Genomic DNA, 19,523 nt, shown 5'->3' on the forward strand with positions numbered 1-19,523 from the left:
TTTTATAGTCATTTAATTGTCATTAAATTTATAGGTGACAAAGTCCAAGATAAGGTTAGAATTTCACGTGTACAATTTTTATAAAATTTTATTCCAAATTATTGAAAGTGTTCTACTTGTGTTTTTTACTACTGTTTTTTTGTTTTTTGTCGGTAGATTCGGGCCCATCCACACCGGGCAGTTCGTGCACCAGTTTCGACACGTCCATGGAAGAGGTGGAGGATAAAATTCGCGAGCTGCGATCGGAGGTGGAGAGACAGAAAGGGGAGGCGGACAGGAGAGAGAAGAGTGAGCAGGATGGGGTGGATGCCATAAGGCGGGAACAGGCAAAGCTGGAACAGACCAAGCAACTCAAGACGGATCAGCTGAATAAGGCTAAACTGGATATGAAGAAGGTGGTCGCTGATCTTGAAGAGGTATTTATTTAAGTCAGATTAACTTGGTTACTCTATTGCTTTTTTTTTTAATTAATGAAATGAAACTTGATTTTTAAAAACACTTGAAAGTGAAGATGCACTGACTATTGGTAGTGACGGTCGTATCGACCTGGTGTGGGTGGAAATCACTGAGATATCGCAATTAAAATTGAAATTATCTCTATTCTTCTTCTTAGAAAGTACAAACAATATACAAATACAAAACTTGAAGAAGGTTCCTCACATGGGCAAAGCCTGTTTTGCGAGGAACGAGTTCTCTACAATTTCATATACTTGAATATACAATGGTAGATATGACAATGATACAATACAATTGAAGAACAAAACAATTTCAACCAATTTTAGCACTAAACCATAACATATTACCAAAATAGAAGAAACAGAGCAAAAATAATTATTAATTACAAGATATAAATTTTTGGCTTCAAAATTTTCTGAAATAACTTAATTTATTCAAAGTGCGGTGATATTAAGTGCAAAATTTGACTATAATTTGGTATTTTAATCAGTCTAAATTCAAAATTTCTAGCTAATATATATTCTTGGACAGAACTTTTAAACTATAAATTTCCTCAGTGAGAACATAACCTATTTTTTCGGACATTTTATTATTTATCAAAATTTGGGAACAGAATAGTTTTGGGCTATGCCTGTTGTTCTATCCCGATCATATTAATATGATTTGTAATTATATCAACGAATAAATAAAATAAAATATATTACTTACATACGTAAAATGATTATGGTATTAGGTTACAACAAGAAATTAAACCTAAAAGAGACATTCCAAACACTCAAAATCCATCAACCACACCGCACCCATCAAATATCGTATAAATTCATTTGAACTTCCCTATTTATATGTTTCATTTTCATTTTTAATCATATTCTATATTAATTTTTAATATTATTGTATACTTGCGATCTTATCACACTACTCGACCACTATCGATCAGAATAAATTGATGCTATATAATTCTCCATTTCCTCACGATTCACACTAAGTATCCATTTGTTGACTAATTGCTTGAGATGGCTTATTTCATTATTTTCGGGATTTTTTTATAAATTCTGGTAGCTTAGGGAAAAGCATATTATTTTTTCAAGGCGAGGATGTTGTTGTGAATGTTTCAAGCAGTCTAGGAGTGATGATACGTGTGTTCAGAGCTGTTCTTGTTTGGTAATTGTGGCGGATATTAGTGAATAAAGAAGACTTGCGCTTAAAAATATACAAAATCAGGGTTTTGACATAGAGTTGAGTAATGCTAAGAACTTGAAATTGGTTTAAATAGTGTGTCTGTGGGATATTGTTGAGGCTGACGAATTATTCAAATGCTTATGAATTAACAATATTATCAATCGAAAATCCCAATTAAATGCTGTAAATCACCCCGAATACTTCTGCTACTACAAATATTGACAACAGGGTAAACAACCAGATGGAAACTAGTTTAATAATGATTGTTAATTTATTAGCATTTGAATAATTGCAATATCTCAGTAATTTTCATCTGTAGACTGGATGGCCGCTATGGCTTCGTATAAAAAGAGCGCTGCTATCCAGAGATTGTCACTTTGGTGCAACGGTAAGCATTACTGACCGGCAATTAGGAGGTACTGGGTACGATTTCCGGGCTGACAAATAATTTTTGAATATTAGCGCTCATCGAATTTCCATCCAGCTATTTACCCTGTTGTCAATATTCGCAGTAGCAGAAGTCTTCGGGGTGATTTACAGCATTTAATTGGGATTTTCTTTTAATAATGGTTGGTGTGGGTCATCATCAGACTGTAAAACTCACTCTAATGTCAAGGTTATGTGTGGTAAGGGATGAAGGCGGGGGTTGGTGGATGCGTTAGTGGGGCGGTAATTCTTAATTGTGGACTATTTTGTCAAAGAGTGTGTGGGAGGAGAAATTTATTTGATCGTTTAGGAGACTGTTGGGAAACTGTCTTTAATTTGATTACCAATCATAACAAATTATGTATTATTACAATTATTTGTATTTGCTGTTTCCTCACACTAAGGGCTGGTTTCCGAGCTCGGGATTCAGCCAAGTTCTAGACTTTAAACAGCTGGAGTCAGAAAATTGGCTTTCCAAAACGGGGCGCAGTCACAGTCCACGTTTAAATTAAATTTCGGAAAACTATAAAATTGAACACAAAATAAAATAAAGAGAAAATAGTAAGTTTCAGCTATTTTGAATTGTTTAGTAATGTTTAATTTAGTCAATGAAAAACGTTTCCAATTATAAAAATGAGAAAATAAAGATTGTCATAAAAACTGCGAGTACGCCCCGTTTCTGAAAGCCAATTTTCTGAGTCCAGCTGTTTAAAGTCTAGAACTTAGCTAAATCCCGAGCTCGCAGACCGGCCCTATATAAACAAATAAATATGTGCTCGAACGTTGAAAAAAATTTGAATTCAAGGAAACTTTACTAATGTAAACCCTACTTTACCGATTTCTCGCACCATATTGTGTGAATCATCCTTCATTCCTTTGTTATATTGGGTGATGGGAGTGAGAGAGTTCAAATAATGAGCTTTTATTCTGTTTATTCAATATTTTACACAGTTATATTATTTTCCTACAGTAACGTTGAAAAGTGGCCATTGCTGCACTGGTTACAGAACGCAAAGAATCACTTTTCCGCTCTAGTGCGGGAAAAATTTTTCTGCACTCCAGATTTGCAACATGGCAACACAAAATACTTAGTAGGTTATATGGAGCAACAGTGCAGCAAAATCAAAATGTAGTTGGTAACAGTGACTGCTGTGGCTGCTATAGTGAGCAGAGGTGCAACCAAGCACAACGCGCTAATTATTAGTATTAGATATTATAACCAAGGACAACATTTTTATTCAATTTGACAATAAATTAAGGTTTTTATCAATAATAAAATTACACAGAAAAACATTTGATGCATTTCAGGCAATTTTACCCATAATTACACACTTTTCATATTCAATGGTAACTGTAGGAAAAACTTAATGTGAAATACGTGCGCAAAGTTCCTCTGCTGCACTCAATAAGCCATTCCGCCCTCGCCTACGGCTCGGGCGTAAACGTTTCTTTCGGTGCAGCAAACTGTCACTTTGCGCACTAGTTGCACAAATTACTATTCTAATTCATATATTCTCCACTTCCTGATCTGTATTTTGAATAAAATTCTAACACAAGGAATGTTTGCTTGATTTTTGAAGGTAGGGCAATCTTCGAAGAATTTGACAGCATTGGATAATCGATTGAAACGCGTGGTGGCCGAAATCAAATCGGAATCTGAAGGTGTGGACGTAAGCGCTATGGACTCTGAAATCAAAACACTGCAAACAAAAATTACTGAGTGAGTGTTTCAGATTTTTTCATTTCAAAGTAAACAATTTGACTACCAAATTATAAAAATCTGGTGTGGCGCACTCACACAACTTTCCTTGCCGTTATGAAAATTGATCACCTGACGCTAGTGTGCACGCGCATCTCAAGTCTACTTATAAACAAAGATCTGAGCCAGCTGGTGACAGGACAATAACGCTGGAGACATACGAGGTCTGCTATCTCTTCATAGTGAATCATTTAATAGAATCAACAGTTGCCAACAGTTTGCAATTGAAATAATAACATTTTCTCGAATTTCGTGCTTATTTTCAATTTTAAGTGAAAATGTTACTGAACATTAATTGAATGCTCAATCGTTTCCACTGGAAATTTTCTGTTTAAATTGTATCTGAAGCCTCATAATTGGGAATCTAAAATCAAACTTTGCATAGATGGTGCAGTGCTCCTGAAATTTTTACAGATATGAGACTTGTGGCAGTTGATAGAGCTTATCAATGACTTTTCCAATTATGAATTTGATCAAAATCGTTGGAGCCGTTTTTGAGAAAATCGCGAAAAACCATGTTTTTGACAACATTTCCGCCATTTTAGCCGCCATCTTGAATTGCATTTGATCAAAATTGTTCGTGTCGGATCCTTATAGTGTAAGGACATTAAGTTCCAAATTTCAAGTCATTCCGTTAATTGGGAGATGAGATATCGTGTACACAGACGCACATACACTCATACACACACACACACACACACACACACACACACACACACACACACACACACAACACACACACACACACACACACACACATACACACACACATACAGACCAATACCCAAAAACGACTTTTTTGGACTCAGGGGACCTTGAAACGTATAGAAATTTAAAAATTGGGGTATCTTAATTTTTTTCGGAAAGCAATACTTTCCTTACCTATGGTAATAGGGCAAGAAAAGTAAAAAACTGATAACTTTTTCAAATTGTTGATTTATGACCTGGACTGATTTCAGATATAAGTTTAAGTATGTCTTTGAAATGTTTGATCTTTACTATAATACAGGAATGAACTGGCTTATACACGTACAGGGATAGGAAGATTATGGTTGACGCATCATCACGTATTATAGATTATTAATTCACCGAGTATGGTTATATAGTGCGGTCCACGTTATAATGACAGTATTTGATCAACTTCGGTTTTGCTATCCTTGTCTATCATTCGACAAAGCCGGTGGTACTATCCTTTTCTAGGTCCACAACGATGACAATTATGATTTTGACTGTGTAGAAATATAATTAATAAATGCAGAGGATTGGCATCGCTATTCTTCTATCTTTATCCACTGCCATTAAAAGCTATCCTTGTCTATCATTCGACAAAGCCGGTGGTACTATCCTTTTCTAGGTCCACAACGATGACAATTATGATATTGACAGTGTAGAAATATAATTAATTAATGCAGAGAATTGGCATCGCTATTCTTCTATCTTTATCCACTGCCATTAAAACGTGGACCACAATATAGATCTATTTTTAATTCTTCAAGATTTCATTACTAATTTCTAATTTCTTGTTTATATTATGTACACCGATTATTTATTTGAATTGAGCATTACCTTCAATCTTAGTAGGCAATACAGTATATTTCATCCCTTGACGTGCACTTATAAAAGTGTGAAATTTTAATAATATTGACAAAAAAAATGCCATACGCTAAATAATAATAATCTTAGTGGGATTCATTTTTTATTCATTTATACAATAAGTACATTATTGAAATGATAGGGAGAGGTAAACTTAGGTAACCTTGTGCTATTCCTCTCCCAAATTTAGATAACGTAACACATAGTCCAATATAGGTTAAGTCTTGTAGTCCAATATAGGTTAAGTCTTGTCTAGTTCTTGAATTCACAAGATTTTCAGTCCTTAAATATTTTCACAAAGTAGATTTTTAAATTTAGATGCTTGAAAACCAGTTTTTTTCATCTTTTTTAATATCTGTTTGTTTGCAGAATTGAAGATGAGATGTTGGAAGTGAATAAAGAGATAGATGATCTGATTGAAGTGAGCAACCTGCAGACATCGTTGGATTCATGTGTCGAAAGGAAAGCGGCAATCGATTCAGAAGTTGATAGACTGTAAGTTTGTCATTTATTTATTGATTCTTCATTGATTCATACAATAAGTATATCATCCAAATGATTGATTGATTGAGTACTTCATTTATGTAGATTACAATATATACTGGCTATATACTTATATAAAATAGCTTATAATACAGCAAAATTATAGATGAATTTACATAATATAGACTAAGAAAATAATCATTGAACTGATCAATTGAATCTAATTGCATTCAATTTTCTTGACCTCAAGGATACCTCGAGCTTCCAATAAAATTCACAATAAATTGAACAATAATTTTCGTAGTGATAAATTTCACTGATTTATTATCACTATTCATGGAAAAGGTACTACAGCTTCTGCCTATGCTATAGAAGGATAGAAATCACTCGAAAAGTTGAATAATTCAAAATGCTACATCATTTGCATTCATACATAAGGTGTCCCTATACAGTAGGGTACCTAGTAGAAGCAATTTGTAATAACTAAAGATAATATTGTTATGCATCTACATAAACTGGCGGAGCTTTGGACATATCAATGTCCATTCTTCGGAAAGAATATTAAAAATATCCTTCACACTAACTCTCTACCAAAAAATAGGGAGAATAAAATATGGTAACCTAGTGCTATTCCTCTCCCAAATTTGGGAGAAAATTACCATGTTATTTTACTGCTTGTAGTTATTTTTAACGCTAGAACGTAAGTTGAATTTTGTTTTGTTAAATACATGAATCTTAATATGAATCTGAAATTTAGATAAGGTTACACATAGTCCGAAATAGGTTGAGTCTTGTAGTTGTTCACTTCACAAAATTTTCAGTCCTTAATTTATTCTCATTTATTATTTATTGATACACAGTCATCTATTGAATTTTTAGTTTTAGCAAAGCGAGTTCTCAGCTCACACCAGTGTTGTTTTTGTGACGATACTCCAAACTGGTACCTCTTTGGACGAGAAATGAAATAGATGTTTTGATATTTTTCCCTTCTATTTTACAACTATTTCAAGTTTCTCCAAATTGCTTCCAAATAGCTTCAAAACACAATTTTTGAGACTAATGCGGTTGCAGTCTTCTTCTTTATGTGCCGTCTTCTTTAAGAAGGTTGGCTAACAACATGGCAATTTTGATTTTTGAGGCAACCGCCCTGAAAAGATCAATGGAACTACTGTTGTACCACTGTCTCAAGTTATTTAACCAGGAGATCCGTCTTCTTCCTATACTTCTTTTGCCTTGTACTTTCCTTGTATGATGTTTTGCAAAAGTGTATATCTCTCTCCTCTCATTACATGACCCAGGTATTGCAGTTTCATGATTTTGATGGTGATCATGATTTCTCTGTCCTTTCCCATTCTTCTTAATACTTCCTTGTTGGTTGTTCTGCTAGTCCAGCTTATTCTGAGAATTCTTCTATAAGCCCACATCTCAAAGGCTTCTAGCCGGTCGGTGTCGGTCTTTTTAAGAGTCCAGGCTTCCATTCCATATAATAGAACTGGAAATACGTAGCCTTTAAGCATTCTTAATTTGAGATGCAGGCTAAGATCAGTACTACTCAGTACGCTCCTCATTTTATTAAAAGTAGCTCTAGCCTGTCCAATTCTTGATTTTATTTCTTCGGAGTAGTCATTGTTGTCAGTGACAATTGTTCCCAAGTATTTACATTTGGTTGCAGTGTCGTTACATAAAATCAAACACAGCTATGTGAGACATAAATGGTTGGTCATTGCACAGTCGTTTGCCGAAGCCCATTTAGCTATATCTCGAATTAGCATCACAAATAAGTCACACTGCAGCTCTATTCACTTTTTTCCGTACATGCTAATTTACTCATATTATTTACTTATATAAAGATAGCTTTCCGTAAGCAACTTTCAAAACAAGCTATAATGAGCTCTAAAATGCATTTGGTGCGAAGAGATAGTGGATTTAACAGCACGGCTTCAGGCCTTAACTTAACTGGCCGTTTTTAGCTATTGGAGACATAAGCTCCTTCTGACGACTGTGCATCGAAATCATGTGTCTATTCGGGCGTTCTTAGTTGTATGTGAGCTATAGTTTACTTTGACGTTTGTGCAACGAAAAGTGGAGTTATGGCTTCGTAAATGAGTTTACGAAGATCAAAACATCTATTTTATTATTCGTTTCAAGAGTTACTGGTGTGGAGTATCGTCATAAAAAACTGCCTGTTTCTAATCTTGACGATTCTGCAACCGGGCATAAATCTGTAACGTTTTCCCTGAGGCAGACCCTCTTCCAAATACGCCCCAGAACAGCAATTCAAATCAAATCAAGTTTTATTCAATGACATCATTTACATAACAAATTCCGTTACAGAAATGATATTACAGAACATTGAATACAATACTGCTCGCTTATAGTTATTTGTGCAACTAGTACGCAAAAGAAACGTTTACGGAATGGTTCTTGAGTGCAGCAGAGGAACTTTGTGCACGTATTTCACATTAAGTTTTCCACAGTTACCATTGATAGTTGCAGTGATAGTAGTTTTAATTTTTCTGCTCAAAATTTTCAAGTTTTTTCAATATTATTGAAACTTTCGGAGTTCAGTGTTATTTCCGGCTCTTATTAACCTTCGAAATTCAAAATCATCAGTCATATCTCGAATACGTATTCTCTGAGTGTTAATATTTGGTGAAAAACAGAAATTTGAAACTTAACCTCACTTTGGACTATTCATGTGCCAAAATCAAGGAATTGAAGAAGTTTTGGGCAATTGCCTGTTTTCTCTTCAAATATCGTGCTTGGATGTTCTAATAAATAAATAAATAAATAAATAATAAATAAATAAAAATGAAAAGTGGGTAATTATGGGTAAAATTCCCTGAAATCCATCAAATGTATATCTGTGTAATTTTATTATTAATACATAAAATAGAATAATGTATGTGTGTTTGAATGGTGGGGGGGGGGCTGTGTGGTGTGTGCTGTGGTGGCACTGTGATGTCAACTGCTGTCATCCACTGTTGTCCACCGCCTCAATATTCTTATAACGTGCACCACAGTCACAGTTACCAACTTAATTTTGATTTTGCTGCACTGGTGCTCCATATAACCTACTAACTATTTTGCGTTGCCATGTTGCAAGTATGGAGTGCAGGAAAAATTTTTCCCGCACTAGAGCGGAAAAGTGATTCTTTGCGTTCTGAAATCAGTGCAGCAATGGTCACTTTTCAAGGTAACTGTAGGAAAAGAAATTAACCAACCTATTTGCTTAAGGAATTTTACCTAATGTTCCGTTTTCCGTTTTCGAGAGTTTCAAAAATGAAATTAGAAATAAATTGTAAAAGTTCAAGTATTCAACATCACATCAGTATTCTGCCCTAGGGCAGGTCCATACATGATTTCTCCTACTCCATTCCTCACCGCCCTGTGCTACTCTCTTCAGCATGAAGTATAATTAAAGTATTAAGTAAAATAAATTGTAAAAGTTACTTGAACGCAATAGAAGTGTTGTTCTTAATAACATTGTATGTAAGAAATTTGTTTTCAAATAAAATCTTTCATTTGTTGTTACAGGAAAGCTAAAACACAGGATATCTTGAAACATCTATTGAAAGAAATCCTGAGAAGAATGTGAAGAATCATCTGGATTTATATTTGTCGAACTTGGTAAGTTTTTTATTCAACTTTTGGATTTCAACAACTGACACTAACCCCCAGTTTTTCGTACGTCGGTTAACGTTTATTCACGATTAAATGCTGTACTTTAATCGAGATAAGTGCTAACCGATGCATTTTGGTTTCACAAAACAGAAATTTCAAGCGATAATGCTGCCGATTAAACTAACCGGCGTAAACAATTTTTAATTCGGATTAGTTGGCACCACGCCAGGAGTTACAAGGTTTCTCATTTACTCCAAGGGATTCAACAACTGACAGCGGTGAACATCCTTTTGCAGTACTAAGTGAAGCTGGTAACGTGAGTGACTCTTCAATTGTGAACTTTACAACTGCTCAATCACATTACGATGGTATTTTTTTAGACAACTCTCTATAACTGATCAACACGATCAAAACAATTTAGAGCTTAGAATGTGTTTACAGTCTAAAAGGTGTTCAGGGTGTTTTGCATGTGTTTTGACAACTGTAATAAGAATTATTCATTTAAGCAGCATACTAAACAGAATACTAAATCTGTTCAAAATGTGACTCTTGTTGACACGTCAACGTTTTTATGTACTGATATAGGGGATAAACACCTAGCAGTAAAACAGTTACAGGGGCAATTATAAAAGGAAAAAGTTTTAAATGCGATTCAGCTAGCGGTAATATAAATATTCTCCACCAGAATGTACAGAGTCTATCTAATAAAAAGGTTTAATTGAACAAATCATTGTGGATAAGAAACTAGATATTTATGTCTTACTGAGCATTGGATGACTGAGGTTGAACTGGAAGTAAATTCTAATCTAAAAGAACTTCAATTAGTTACTGGTTACTGCCGCACAACACGAATGCATGGTGGGGTAGCCATTTATTCAAAATATAGACCTTCACAGTATAGATTATTAAAATATATAAATAACATTTCTGTAGAGCTGGACTGCGAATTAGCAGGTGTAGAATTCTCAATATTGATACTATGGTCATTACTGTATATCGTAGTCCTCAAGGTACTTTTGAAATGTTTTGTAAAATAATGGAATTAGCTCTTAGTTACTTGAATAAGAGAAACCGAAAGTCAATAGTTTGTGGGGACTTCAACTTACGTTTCAATGCAAATGACAAACAGGCAGATCACTTTGTTAATTTGTGTAGTATGTATGGCTTGAAATGAGGGTTTATGAGCCGACTAGGGGGGCCAATTGTTGATAATGTTTTCTCATCCAGCTTACAAGACAGTTTGAGTGTAGAAATAAGCAACTGCCATGTCAGCGACCACTTAGGACAGCTTATCTCAGTAAAATTCAATAAATCTCAAAAAGTTTGTTGTCCTCGAGTAAGATCTATAGAAAAGTCACTAAAATAAATGAAAGTAATATTAATGTATTTAGATGCCACCTGTTAAAGGAAGGTTGGTCAGTTCTATTTATGATAGTGATGTTGATACGAGCTTTGATGTATTTTTGAATACAGTTATATATATTATGATCTGAGTTCCATCATGATCAAAAAAATTAATCTAACTCAAGAACCGCTAGGCATTCTTATAATAAAATCAATTATTGGTTCACTCCGGAGCTGAAAGAGCAGAAAAATAGGTTGGACTTTCTGTATTTTCTTTCTAAAACACACTTAGATTATAGATATATGTATATTAGAGAAAAAAGTTCATATAGACTAATGATAAGAGAAGCAAAGAAAGTAGCAAACAGAAATATTATAGAAAATTCTGAAAATAAGTCAAAAATGTTGTGGAACATTGTAAATAAAAGTAAAACAAAAAGAGAGGAGTTACCGCAAATAAATATATCTCCTGATAATTTTAATAGCTTTTTTGTAAATACAGCTGAAGAAATTAAGAAAAAACTTGTTAAAAACTATAGAGTAACATCGGCTGAACTATTAGAAAAGAAAAATATTCCTGAAAATATTAAGAAGTTCCGATTCAAACCTGTAACAGAAATTGTATCTTGGAAGTTGTAAAGCATATGTCTACAAAGAATAGTAAGGACCACTATGGACTGTCCAATGCTCTAATAAAGAATATTATCAATTGTATTCTAACCCCGTTCACATGCCTTGTAAATAAAGTCATTGCGGAAGGGAAATTTCCCACCTCACTCAAAATCACTAAAGTAATACCGGTTTTCAAGAAGGGTAAACATGAAGATATTACAAACTTCAGGCCCATTGCTATAGTTCCTATTTTTTCGAAAATAATAGAAATTCTGCTTGGAAAGCAATTTTGCAAATTTTTGGAGGAGAATGACTTGCTCTGTAAGACTCAGTTCGGTTTCCGAAAAGGGTGACATCCTGTTAGCAAAATTGAAGCACTTACAGATGAAGGATTAGCACTGGATTTATTCTCCAGCTATTTGCAGGGCAGAACTCAATATGTATGTGTGGATGGTAAAAGCTCGGGTACTTTGTCTGTTAAGTGTGGAGTACTCAGGGCTCGGTCCTGGGTCCTTTGCTCTTTCTTATTATGATTGATGATTTGAGCATCAATGTCCCATCGAAAATAGTCTTATATGCAGATGACACCACAGTTCTCAATAGGCATTCAGATGACACTCAGGCTGTGGCACTTTCTGAATCTAATTTGAAGGTAGTTCAAACGTGGTTGAATGCGAATGAGCTGCTTCTCAATGCAGATAAAACAACAACAATCACGTTTGGGCTTAAAAGTAGATCTGCTTCCAATAGCACAAATAATAAGGCTCAGAAATTTTTGGGAATCATTGTAGACCCTACTCTAACTTGGACCCATCACATTGCCAGTCTGAAAAATAAGTTGAGCAGCAGTGTATTTGCCCTCAAACGTCTTTGTGGTGAGCTGGACCAGGATGGCATTCGTCAGGCCTATTTTGGCATTTTTCAGTCGCATATCCAATATGGCCTAATAGTCTGGGGTTGTGCAGCACAAGCGCATGATATCTTTTTGTTGCAGAAAAAGGCTGTCAGAGTCATTGCCAAAGCTCCATTTCGTGAACATTGTAGAGAAATTTTAAGGGATTGCGTATATCAAACTCTTTTCATTATACATATTACAATGTTTACTGTTCTTGAAAGCTAATCCCGAAAAATGGAGTTGAGAAGTGCTACACACACACATAATACTCGAACAAGTCAATCTTTGAATTTAGCAAGAAGCAGACTCCACAAGACAGATCAAAGCCCCACTAATGCCGCAATCAAAATTATGAATAGACTGCCCTTTGAAATAAGACAACTTAATTACAAAAGGTTTAGAAATGTGCTAGAAAAATCTCTTAGATAATCCCTTCTACTCCGTCAAAGAATATATGGAGAAAAATTATATCCAAGGGATTTTGAAATGAATTAAAAATGTATATTTTTGAATGATGTGTATTGTTGTATTATGAACTGTATGTAATGTATTTGAATTTCAATCCAATGTACTACTGTGACTGTTTATTGTGGTGGTTTATTGCCCGTTTTTATTGTGCTGTATGTATTGTGTTGACTGGCCTATATGTCAAATTGTGATGTACTATTGAGGCTAATAAAGATATTCTATTCTATTCTATTCTATTTTAACCGCGATTAGTTGAAACAAAGAAAATTTGGTTGCACAAAAATAAAAATCGAAAAATAACGCTGGTTAAACTAATCGACGTGAAAGATTTTTAACAGGCCATTCACGGGGAATTAAATCCAACTAACGCCGGTTAGGTACCTACTGATAGCTGTTTTTGGGTAAAAAAAACTAAAAAATTCAAAGTAAGGGCTTAATATATGAATGAATTTCATTCATTAATAAAATAGAGAAGTGTATTTAGCTGATATTAGCATTCAAAATTAGATTCTGAATTTTGAGGTTAGTTTACGATCTGTTGTCGTCTGTTAGCAGCATAGCACTTGACACTGGCGACAGACAGAGCATTTTTATGGCGCATGCCTCTGTATTGAATGGTCAAATTCACCGCTTCAATAACATGACCTCATTTTTACCTCAAAAAATACCTATCATTATCAGTTTTCTATTATGTAAATATTCTCTCTTATTAGAATTGAAATCAAACTCATTTTTTCTTTGTCTAATAATATTGGACCATGATCTCGTTTGTTAATATTTTTTCAGTTTTAAATTCACCGCTTCAATAACATAACCTCAATTATTTTGTGTCAGTTAAATTACAGTGTTGCCGGATTGTGAAACCGTTAAAATCTTGGCTATTTAACCGGTAAACTTAATCGGTATTAAAAACTAACCGATCTTGGTGGAACAGAAATGAATCCGTAAAACTAACGCTGATTTGTTAATCGACGTTAATGTCCATATTTAACAGACGTACGTGCAACTGGCCCTAAGGCTGAACTCACACGCAACTCAGGTGGAGAAGAGACTCGACTCCAGTCGAGAGCATGTGTTTGCAAATGGTGACACTCAGACCAGTCGATTCTAGTCTCCGCGACGTCACCATTTGAAAATACATGCTTTCGACTAGAGTCGAGTCTCTTCTCCACCTGAGTCGCGTAAGTGTGAGTTGAGCCTCACACGAACGAAAAGCAGACTGAGCTGACAAAGCTGTGGAGTAAGAGACAGTAGAAAAGGATAGCGCTATCTGCTTTGTCGAATGATAGACAAGGATAGCAACACCAACTTCAATAACACTCACTGCAGTGAGGTCCACGTTATAATGGCAGTGGAGAAAGATAGGAGAACAACGTTGTCGATCCTGTCTTGTCAATGCCTTCTATAGACGGTAGCTGATACAGGCTTATTGATGCGATATTAACTGTTCATTCACGTTTAAAATAATCAATTATATTTTATTAAGAAAGAAATTCTCATCATCATCATCGACATTAAGGATTAGGCTCTGTTGGCCTGTTCTGGCATCCATTACTTCATCGGTCGTCCGCCGCCTCTTCTCCCATCGGGTTTGTAGTGCCAAGCTTGAATTGGAAGTCTATTTGCTGGCATACGAAGTAGATGGCTGGACCAGTCTTCTCTACTTTTCTTCAATATTTGCAATAAAGACTCTACATTTAGTTCGGTTCTTATTACTTCGTTTGTTATGTAATCCAACCTAGAAATTATATTTAATAAGCAAGAAAAATATTTTTCAATAATTTCATAATGAATTCTCATAATTAAAATAAAATATTTCGTTAATTAGTTATCAATTCTGCATTGTTAAAAGAGGATCTGGCAACAGAGCAAAGCGAGAAAGAGATAGCGCCAACCGCTTTGTTGAATGATAGACAAGAATAGCAATATCATTGCTAATCAAACACTGCCATTATAACGTGGACCTCACTATTGTTTATTGTTTTTTAAGGGACGGATTCAAGGATCCAAAGGTTCAAAGAACTCCACACGTCAACCGAAGCTTATTGTGTTCCCAAGTAGTATGTTAGTTAGGCAAACCAATACCTATGTCCTTTACAAGAACCAGGAGTTTTCCCCTATACTAACATTCCATTCATCACCTGGTTGCAATCCAGTGTGATATGCTTGGCAGACTGATTAGTCCTCGTGACCTACGTGAGTTCCACTCCTGGCCTTCTTTGTAGGTCCTTCCACTGAGGAAGGGGCGGCCAAGTTGCCTCTAGGGCGCCCGGCGCCCGGCCACCCTCGACTCAGCCTCTTCTTCTTCTTCTTCGCCCATTGTGCCGTTTTCACGGCGTTGTGATGTTGCCTCGGACCCACCTCCTCCATTGGTCCCTATCCAAAGCCATTCTCTTGATTTGATTCATGGTCTTGCCTCTAAAGGTGCGTACAGACTTTCGCTCTGCTCCGCAACCGAACGTCACTCCAGCAGAGCGATTGATGATCGACCGGCGAGCAACAGTGGTTCGACCGGGGAACGCGAGAAGATCTAACATCTTCAGTAACGTTCATGATGGGTGCGTGGGAGGAGCGACTGTGGTTCGATGGTGGTACGAGGGAGGAGCGTGCTCGGTGCGGGTTGGAAGCGCGAATATGTGTACGCAGCTTTATTGCTGCAATCCGTGAAACGTTTTCCTCCCAACTTACTCGCGGTCTTCCTATCGGTAGACTCAGCCTCTTGACCCACATTTGTGCCTGGAGTTTCGCCCATCTGTGGTCGCCACCTGATGGGGCAGATCCCGTGGGTTTGAAGGCAAGGCAACTTCTGGAGTTGCCTTGAGGTACATTTTAGTCGCCTCCTATGACAAGCATGGATACTGTGGGTGAATTCTGGTTTTAAATACATTCTTGAGTACGATGATCGACTCAAACCTCCCCCAACCCACAGGAGGCAAACTGGAGAGAAAGAGCATAGAGAAACAATAGCGTAAGTAGATATCCCATGGTATAGGGAGTTTATGTCGTAACTTTTACTGTTATCTCAAGCCGATAGTCCACATAGTTCTTTCCCTTGAAGCTGTGTGACACTGGTAGTCTCTCATATTGTGCCGTTCATACACTCTCACCCCAACAAAACAGTGAAAATCGGCTTGAGATAACAGTAAAAGTTACGACATAAACTCCCTATACCATGGGATATCTACTTACGCTATTGTTTCTCTATGGTAAGAGACAGTAGAAAAGGATGGCCCAATCTGTTTTGTCGAATGATAGACAAGGATAGCAGTACCAATGTTAATCAAATACCGCTATTATAAAGAGGACCTCACTATTGAAGATGATGCAAAGGATGATAGACAAGGATAGCAACACCAATGTTAATCAGATAACATTGTAAATCTTCAATTTACAGCATCAACTTTGAACAACAATATACTTAACGTAGACCTATCAGGCTACAATCAGTCAAAAGTGACGAGGTTTCTCGGGGCATGATGACTTGAGGTGGGGTGATCAGGTGCAGCGTCTCTTGCATAGGATATCTGCTATTCTGTTCTCGCTGAGGTGTGTGAGGGGAGCAGTAGGGTATAATTCCCTGTTTGCGATCTATCATGGCTATCTCATGTCTGTCATTCGTTACAGTTTGATATTCTGGGGTGGCTATGTCACACACCTTGGGGTAATTTTCAGGAGGCAGAAAAGAGCTCTGAGAATAATCTTTAACCTCAGTGCCCGAACATACTGTAGGCCTTATTTTGTGAGAGAGAGTATATCAACTTTGCCAGCCATGTACTTTCTGGAGATCATCACGTACGTTAGTAAAAATTGGAGGGCATTCTCTACCGTTTTACTTGATCACTCCTACAATACGAGGAGTGGTGGCTCAATCCCCGGTTACCCGGCACATAGACTAACCCTTCTGGAGAAAGGCCCACACTATTGCGCAATAAAAATGTTAAATAGACTCCCTCATAATTTTAAAGATTTTTCCAACTTTTCAAAGATGACCGGAAGGATAAGGAAAGTTCTGTTAAAAAGAGCGCCATACACAGTGGATGAATGTGTGGATGTCTTGAGGGAAGAAAATTACATGTCATAGAATTATTACAAAATAAAAATTCCCTTCAAATCAACTGAAATTAATCGATATGTTCCAGGGGGTGTTCCTGAAGGCAGTGTTTTTCTTGCACTATTGTATTTTCACTTTTTGTGTAGTTGAGAAGTTGATATTGTGGTAATTATTCATATTGAATGAAAAAGACTAAGAAATTGTCAAAAAACCACTGATTTATTGATAATTAGAATTTATTGATAAATAGATTTAGTTTCTAATTATCAATAAATCAGTGGTTATTTGACAATTTCTTAGTCTTTTCATTCAATATTGTATTTTCTGTGTTTATTATTGATTGTGACGATTCAATGTTGTGAAGCTTGTCTTTTGTATGCAACTACTTGAATAAATGAAATTTGATTTGATTTGATACTGTCATTATAACGTGAACCTAACTGTAGTTGATTTGTTTTGTCCCTAGACACACAACATAACTTCAATCCATAAACATAGCTTATCATCTACAAGGCAGTGGAAAGTTATGGCAGTGGAGATATGAAATTTGGCAACCATGTAGTCCTATAATTTCTACTGACTATAATGTGGACCTCACATTCTTCACTATATAGTTGATTTGTTTCTGTCTAGACACACAACATCACTTCAACCCAGAAACGAATCGCGGAGAAGCAGACAAGAGTTGACAAAACTGGAGAGTAAGAAATTTGGCAACCATGTAGTCCTATAATTTCTACTGACTATAATGTGGACCTCACATTCTTCACTATATAGTTGATTTGTTTCTGTCTAGACACACAACATCACTTCAACCCAGAAACGAATCGCGGAGAAGCAGACAAGAGTTGACAAAACTGGAGAGTAAGAGACAGTAGAAAAGGATGGCGCTATCTGCTTTGTCTAATGATAGACAGGGATAGCAACACCAACGTAAACCTCACATTCCTGACTATATAGTTGATTTGTTTCTGTTCAGACACACAACATCACGTCAACCCAGAAACGAATCGCGGAGAAACAGACTGAGCTGACAAAACTGGAGAGTAAGAGGCAACACACGGATGAGAAGCTGCGAACCAGTCGACGGACGCTGTTAGCAGACGAAGAGGAACTGCAGAACATCTGTCTCGATCAGGACTACGAAGAGGTGGTCAATACTACCACGGAAGCGCTCAAGAGAGTTCAGGTGGGTTCGAGTTTACTAGTTTTTTCTCGAATTTATTGGATTCAATAGACTGTTTTATCACACTGCACTGTGTCTTTTTTCATCTGACACAACACACATCACATCACTAAATACATAAAAGAAAACTCACCATATATCTTTGTTTGAAACAGATTTATTCTCAAAGCAAAAGTCCACTACATTTACATCTCTCAATCAATTTTGGTAGAGAGTTAGTGGGGAGGATATTTTTAATATTCTTTCCGAAGAATGGACATTGATATGTCCAAAGCTCCGCCAATTTATGTAGATGCATAACAATATAATTATCCATAATTATTATATTACAAATTACTTTTTCATATCATATACTTTCAATAATTATTTTCTTAGTCTATATTATGTGAATTCATCTATAATTTTGCTGTATTGTAAGCTATAAGCGTATAAGTGTATAAGTGTATAAGCCAGTTTATATTGTAATCTACATAAATAAAGTACTCAATCAATCAATCAATCAAACGTATTTTCATCACTCCGCCTCAACCTATAAATTGAATGTCTGTTCCTCTTAGGCTAATTAAAGATTATATAATAAATGTATTACAGTCGAACCTCTATATAGCGAAGTCGATTATCCCGAGAAAAAATTCGCTGCCGAGAGGTATTCGTTATTGAGAGGTTCTGTCAATAAAACTGCCACGATCCTATGGATTTTATAATATCGTATCACGGCGGTAAATAAATGAATATGGTACATGAAACATATCATCGCGAAAGTAGGTAGGGTACCTATTTGGCCAATATTAATATGGAAATTTGAAAATTCATGCTGTCGATAAAAACATGTTTTTTGAATATTTGTAGAACGTAATAAGTAAGTAAACTCACCAATTTATTTCCAGAATGCTTGATTTGTACTAGTAGTAGAGTTTAATCAAAGTACATATTCTGTAGCAATATTTTTCAACTATTTACACTACTATTAGATGGAACGCAAAATACGGTTATTTTGTCTATATCTTTACTATAAATACTATAATAACTCAAATTTCCTATTTTTTTGTTTTATATTTGAAAAGTTAGTAATATCGGTTGAATTTTGCATTTGAATAAAACATTATGTTTTATAAACGACTCACATTTATTCAAACAGTCGGACATGTCTGGTACACTATTTTTCAGTTTTAATCCTTGCCTGATAATTTTGAAAACCTCTAGAACTTTTTGATCTGACGGATTCTTCTCCTCAGGTTCGTCACAGTCATCATCATCATCATAGTCAGTTCAAAGAATTGAAATGTGTGACAAAAGCAAGAATGGGAAAAAAGTCCAGTCGTTCACCTGCCTGGTCTACAATAATGAACCCATCGACAAAAGACAAAAGACAGAGAAGAATGGCGCAAATTGATACGGAGAGCCCACACCAAATGACATGGGAAAATGATGATGAAACACTTTATGA

General features: G+C 35.8%; 1 protein-coding gene across 1 annotated transcript in view; it reads left to right on the plus strand.

Moving 5' to 3' along the window:
- The window catches only part of LOC111047842 (DNA repair protein RAD50), a 75,652-nt gene that overhangs the window by 16,998 nt on the left and 39,131 nt on the right, over window positions 1-19,523 (plus strand). Inside the window, 6 exon segments of the mRNA XM_039437319.1 lie at window positions 157-416; window positions 3,642-3,781; window positions 5,783-5,908; window positions 9,434-9,474; window positions 9,477-9,526; window positions 17,870-18,079. Coding sequence (XP_039293253.1) covers window positions 157-416; window positions 3,642-3,781; window positions 5,783-5,908; window positions 9,434-9,474; window positions 9,477-9,526; window positions 17,870-18,079 — 827 coding nt within the window.

Source organism: Nilaparvata lugens, chromosome 11 (assembly GCF_014356525.2).
Source record: "Nilaparvata lugens isolate BPH chromosome 11, ASM1435652v1, whole genome shotgun sequence".
NCBI classification, from domain to species: domain Eukaryota; kingdom Metazoa; phylum Arthropoda; class Insecta; order Hemiptera; family Delphacidae; genus Nilaparvata; species Nilaparvata lugens.